This window comes from Chinchilla lanigera, unplaced genomic scaffold, assembly GCF_000276665.1.
Source record: "Chinchilla lanigera isolate Chin_1 unplaced genomic scaffold, ChiLan1.0 scaffold00005, whole genome shotgun sequence".
In the NCBI taxonomy this organism is placed as follows: Eukaryota; Metazoa; Chordata; class Mammalia; order Rodentia; family Chinchillidae; genus Chinchilla; species Chinchilla lanigera.
The window spans coordinates 19,916,418-19,923,162 of NW_004955406.1; the positions used below are offsets into that span (position 1 = coordinate 19,916,418).

At 34.2% G+C, this 6,745-nt stretch overlaps 1 protein-coding gene across 1 annotated transcript in view; it reads left to right on the forward strand.

Moving 5' to 3' along the window:
* Positions 1 to 6,745, forward strand: part of Xpr1 (xenotropic and polytropic retrovirus receptor 1) — a 149,597-nt gene that overhangs the window by 85,020 nt on the left and 57,832 nt on the right. Inside the window, exon 7 of the mRNA XM_013503153.1 lies at positions 1,176 to 1,257. Within this exon, the coding sequence (XP_013358607.1) occupies positions 1,176 to 1,257 (82 nt within the window). The remainder of the gene's footprint in view (positions 1 to 1,175; positions 1,258 to 6,745) is intronic.

The following is a 6,745-nucleotide window of genomic DNA, read 5'->3' on the forward strand; positions in this document are numbered from 1 at the left end:
AAATTGACATTATCCAATATCAGAACTTACTATTAAAGCTACAATAATCATGACAGTATGATATCAGTATCACAATAAGATGCTTTAGTGGAACAAATAAAGAATCTAAAAGTAAATTATCTTGTATATGGAAACGAATTTTCAATATAGATACCAGGCAAGTCAGTGGAAAAGAATAGTGTGTTCAACAAATAGTGATGGAACATTTGGATTCCATGTGCTAAAATAATTGAAATTTATTTTTATTTTGTACTATGTTTTACTGAATGCACCATCATGTAGGGGTAGAGATTTTAGAGTTAGTGCTTCTCAAGGTAGGTGTGATGGATGCTAAGTTCACTTCACTGGTTATTTCTAACAAACTAAATACATCATACACGTTCTTTTGCACAATTTTTGAAAGTAAAGATAATCCTTTTTTGAAAAGACAAAAGACCATCTTCCTTCTGGATGCTTTCATTTGTTAACAATACAAGTATCTTTTACTGATAAATAATAAGTTAGCTTCAGTGCCTTTTTTAGGAGGCATCTTTAAGTTTTTCATAAAATACTACCTGTAACAACACTAAAAAGCTCATAAGACTATCTCTTTCTATATTTCCCTCTCTTTCTATGTAAAATCTAAGATATTTCCTATTATTTATCTTAGAAAATAGTAATGTTTAAGATCATTTTATAAATGTAAAATTAATAATAAAGAAAAATATTTTTCGAGGCTAGTGTACCTTGAAAAATTCACTTTAAATTTCCCAGGATAATAGGATAAGTACTTTTGGAGAATAAATGGTCTTATTTTTGCCATTATCTCTAATTATTCATAGTACCAAATATGTAACTCTAATTGGGTAATACAAAACTTTTAGAGATTTATACACTGTAAAAGTGAAATTTTATCTTTAGCTCTCCTATAATAAAAACTCATTATGTATATAAAATAATTTGTTGCCTAATATTATAATCTTATTTATTTCATTACTCACATTTCTGTAAAAGAATTAAACTGCCATTTCTATTTTAGTTATTACAGGATGATGCAGAATGCATGATTCTCTGGTCCAGATTTATAAAAGTTCAGATCATAAAATACTATTTTTATTGGAGAACTTTGAGGCTCATACTTCTAAATACATGTGATATTTTGTCCCATACTCAAAATGCTACTATTCTGTCCACAGCCTGCACCAGCATGGACTACTTTTAGAGTTGGTCTATTTTGCGGAATATTCATTGTACTAAATATTACCCTTGTGCTTGCAGGTAAGTAGTTTAAATTTTGAATTAATTTATCCTTACTAATATGCATAAATCATATTTTGCCCCTCTATAAAGAATCAAGCATGTCTGTCAGAACTGCTAAAATATCAGGACTGTGTTTTGTTCTTACAAATATAGTGGGGTTTTTTTCATCATTTGTTTTGTCTATTTTTCCCTTGCATATTGTATTCTTTAAAATACTGACCTCTTACTCTTCATAATTTTCTAGTTTTTAGTACAACTTATTATAGAGTTCATCTGGCCAAACTTCAGTTCCTTTGAACATAAAGAGTTCATCTGGCCAAACTTCAGTTCCTTTGAACATAGATGAAGATAAATTTTTATGTTACAAAGATCATTCACTAAAATAGTATCTGTAGACGTTAAAAATTCGAGAGAGGATTGATGGTAGCAACTGCATTCCCAATGTCAAGAAATGGTGTGATAGCAAGAGGCTATCTCCATTGTCTACATTTATTTCCTACTTAGGCAGTTTTATTCCAGCTTATGGCTATAAAGTTCATATTTATGCTTACGATTCTCAAATATATATACTTTCTCCTCTGAATGATAATCTGATTGGCTACTTGGATTTCTGATAGACATGTTACATTTACATAGAAGAACCCTTGATTTGTTTTGTTTTATTTTGGTTTTGGTTGTTTTGCAGTGGTTTTATTTCATTTTAGTTTGGTTTGGTTTTGGATAGTGCCAATCCTAGGCCTTTGTTTACACTAGGTAAATGCTCTGCCTCTCTGATTTCTTCACCCCAAATATGCGTTTGACATTACCTGTTACCTGTTTTCTCACGCTAAACACTTTTAGCTTGTTTTCCTTCATAATACCATAGTAATCCATCAGAAAATCCGTTGCTCTGTCTTCAAAATATTTTCTAAATCTGACATATTCTTACCATATCCAGTAACATGCTTGTCTAATATACCACAACAACTTTCTGAACATGTTTCCCTGCATGCACTGTTGTTTCCTTATAACCAGCAATATGTGTTCTTTAAAAAACATAAATTATCCAGGCATTGTGGCGCATACCTGTAATCCCAGCAGTCGGGAGGCTGAGGCAGGAGGATCACCACGAGTTTGAGGCCAACCTGGGCTACAAAGGCTGTTGAAGGCCAGCCTGAACTGCATAGTGTGACCCTGTCTCCAAAAAAAAAAAAAACGGAATGTTACATCAGTTACACCATGTCACGTTTTTATTTAAAATCCACTCATGGCTTCTCTTACAATAAAATTCAGACACTTCACTATAGCCTACAAAGCCCTACAGGATCTTGCCTCCTTGAACCTTTCTGACTCTGTATCTGTTGACCTCCCCAAATACTCACTGAGTTTCACTGTTTTCAACCAAATTTGTGTTACTATTATTTTTTGAACACATCAAATTCATTCTGATCTAGGAACCTTTGCTATTGCCCTAAAAGGCTGTTCTTTCCAAAGGTATCTATATGTAGGTCTCTTAAAATGCTACCTGTAGTAAGGCCGCCTCTGATCACCCTACCTTAAAATATTCTATTCTGTATCTTTCTGTCCATTTAGCTTGTATTAGTTTCCTTCTGAGTGCTTAAAATTACATGACTTTATATTATGCATTTATGTCTATTTTCCCACTGAAGTGGAAATCCCTTGATGGCTGGGCTTTTGTCTTTCCTATTCAACAACGTTGTTCAAGCATTAGAACACTGCATGGCATACAGTAGTACAAAAACTATTGGGGAAATTTGAATGGCAGAGCAGGAGAAAGATGAAATTAAATTATATACAGAAAGCACACAAACAGTAAAAAAACAAAAAGCAGACACAAAATCTCAGGTTCCTACAGTTGAAGACTTTTTTTGGTTTTTTGTTTGTTTTGTTTGTTTGTTTCTTTGTTTGAGACAGGGTCTCTTTATGTAGTGTAGGCTTGCCTTAACTCACTGTGGAGCCCAGGCTGGCCTTAAACTCAGGAGAGTCCTCCTGCCTCAGCCTCCCAAGTGCTGCTGGGATTACAGGCATGCGCCACCACATCTGGCTGAAGACTTTTAATTTAATATCAAATAAATGTGGTATACCTCAAGAGTTTATAATTATGCTTATGATAAATGTTAATAATAAAAAATTAAATTCTGCTCAGTGACTGACTTTCTGATTTGAGCTTGTAGTGATCATTATAATACATGAACAGGAAGGTTTATATTACTGTCACACTATCTTTGATGATAGAGACTATGTATTTTTCATTTTTGCATTTCAGATTCCTAACATAGTCCATGCATGTAGCAGATATGTAAGAAAGAATTTGTGGAACTCATTATTCCTTACAAATATGCTTAATACTGTCTGTTGTACATTATGAAATCATGCCCCAAGTTATCAAGGCTTTCAAAGAGCATATGAATTTTACCTATTAATGGTATGATTTGTTTATATTTATTAAAGTCCTCCTTTCTACTAGTTACCAAAAATTAATGTGTTATCTCTCCTAAGCTTATGCTTTAATATTGATATAATTTATGATCATATTTTAACCTAGTTCTTTTTTTTTAGAGTGAATACAGTCTGCTGTAGAATAAATAGAAATACCACAATAAAAACCTAGACCTAGATTATCAAGCTAGCTGTTGTGAAAAGAACAGAAAGCTTGCTTGAGTTCTAACCCAACTGTTGGTTGTTTTGGCTTTAAGAAAATTCCTTCACTTTTTAAAAACAATTTCCTTATCTGTTGCCTAAATTTAATACCTTAAACTTACAGTGTTGTTTTAGAATTTTATGTATTCAACGAGTATATTTTATGTGTTTTATCATTATGCTTGATAACTATATAAGTTATTTCCCATTGTTGGGACAAAATACTGAGTATCTGAGTATTGACCTAAAGGAAAAGAGATTTATTTGGCTCATGGCTTCAGGAAGTTCAGTCCATGTTTAGTAGGCTCCAAGGCAGAAATGGCATGGTAAAGGGGATGGCTGAGGAAAGCTCCTCCAACCCGTGGCAGCCAGGAAGCAAAGAAAGAAGGAAGGGGCTCTAGACAAGAATATATCCTTTTATTAAAAATTCATAAAGCCATGGAGAGTTTAGAATAGCATATATCTTTCATTCTGTGGGCTAATGGATCATAAAGATGATATTTTTATTAATGATAGTAGTTCATTTTGTGTCTTAATTCCCTAGAATTTTTCACAGTGACCTTTTCTAGCAGGAGTTGTCGTGTCTTAGTTAACCCCCAGTGCATCTACATAAGGTTGCTCCAGAGAGATGACGCCAGAAAGAAGTTTCTTATATCAGTAATCTATGTCCTTAGGTTTTAGATTTCTGTAAATTTGAAGTTTCCGGTCTTTGATAAATATCTTCACTATTAACAATTAAGATTGCTATTGTGGTCAGGGTTTACAAGGGAAATAATTTAATACAGGACACAGAATTTATAGGGTTATTTTATAGTAGTCACCCAAAGAGTCAAGTACAAAAGGGTACAGGAAATCTGTCCACACACTAAAGACCTGAAGAATCCACCTGAGAACTTGGATCCCACAGCATTGTCCTGCATGAGTCCAGCTGAATCCCTAGAGCCCGTAACAATGCTCCCTATGAGTCCAACCGGAGGCCTAGAGCCCATGACAATGTCTCATTCAGGCTTGTTTAATGGATCTGTACTGGGAAGGTGTGAAGGTCAGTGATGGAAGCTAGAAAGGCTCTGCCAGTGGAATGAAGGATCTGTGCCAGCAGGCTAAGGAATCTGCACTGGAGCCAGGAAGTGACGCTCAAAGTAAAGACCAGAGCTCCCTGAAAAGTACCATAACCATCCTCACTGACAACGAGGTCCTGAATCCCTCTGACAGTGAGAACAGCTGAGTTCATATCAGGAAAGCCAGCATGACAGACTTCTCCGGAAGACTGAACAGTGCACCATCTTCCCCTCCGGAGCTGGGAAGCAATGCCCAGAGTAAGGACCAGAGCTCCCCGAAAGTAAACTGCAGCCATTCTCAGCGACAGCAGGGTCCCAAGCTCCTCCCACAGTGAGAACAGCTGAGTTCATATCAGGAAACTCAGCATGACAAGCTTCTCCAGGACAACCAACAGCTCCACTTCTTCCTCTCCAGTTCTCCTTTTTATGTTTGACAACTAGGTGGGCCTTCCATACCCAGTACCACACTGATTTAGTTCAGCTGGATGTTATGAGTTGGCCACCAGTTGTCAGTTCACCTCAACTGCTGTGTTTTTTGAAACTGAATCAGTTCTTTAGTAAATACATGTTTTCATTCCCAAGAGTAACATTTTATTCTTTTACAGTGGTACTTGTTTTTTCAGTTGTTTTTTTAAAACTGACTCTTCTAACTTATTGTTTAATTCAAAGATATAATATGATTTAAGAACATAGTTTATTAAAAGCCTTCATTAAAAGCCTAAGAGAGTTTCTATTTCTCATATTAAGTAAAACTTAAATTTTGTAAACATATGTATAGCTTTTATGAATATATAGTATGTTTTTATATTCATGGCTAATTTTTTTTCCAAAGAAATTAACTTTTATTTGAAAAGAAACTATTCCCCCCCCCATATATCATCTAAGGACTCTTAATACTATATAATAGTCTCCTTAACGAATGTGCCAATACCAGTAACAGAAAATTATACAGTTACTCTAGGTAATAAATAAAGGTTGTCCACTGATTAAGGGACTGCTTAAACTTCAGTAATTTTAACACAAAAATCACATTTAAATTTGTAAAGTTTAACAGATACGTTTCAAATACAACATGTTTTGAAGGTATCCACAAGTTTTTCATGTCTAAAAAGTGACTTGATTTTTAGGGTTTAAAAATTTACATTCTTCAAAATAAATGTCCAAGCATTTTCTTCTAAAGCTTCAAATTTTCTACACAACTATGTGACTGTTCCATGCCACCCCAGACAGTCTCACAAGACTGAACTACTTCATGTTATTATCTTCCCCAAAACAAAGTTTAAGAAAATGCTGACCTCTAATATAATCTATACTACAGTGTGGGACACAAAGGTTTCCCTGGTATGATTAGGTAGGAGTTAATACTCTCTAAAAGCAAAGAAAAATCATGTGCAAAGCATAACACTGGATTCTTTTTTACTCCATGTTTAACCAATCAAAGTGATAATTATGTCTGTAAGTGTATTATAATAATAAGGGTAGAATAACTGACAAAGTATATGCTAAAAAACCAAGGTTTTTTTTTTAAAAAAATGTTAAAGAGAGTAGTACGTGAGAAACAAACAAAAAAATAGAACAGTAGCAGCATACCAGTATCACGAACATAAACAAATCAAAGCAACAACATTCAAAGTGGTACAGGGCCTCAAGACAAATTAATACAAATCAACACTGGTTGTTACATTGCATATCGCTATCCTCATCTGCATTGCTCAGATTATCAGATGTAAGAATGAAAGATTGCTCAAACCATTAAAGAGAATAAGAAAATAATTCTCCAATAAAACATTAGAGATAATACAGAGTTT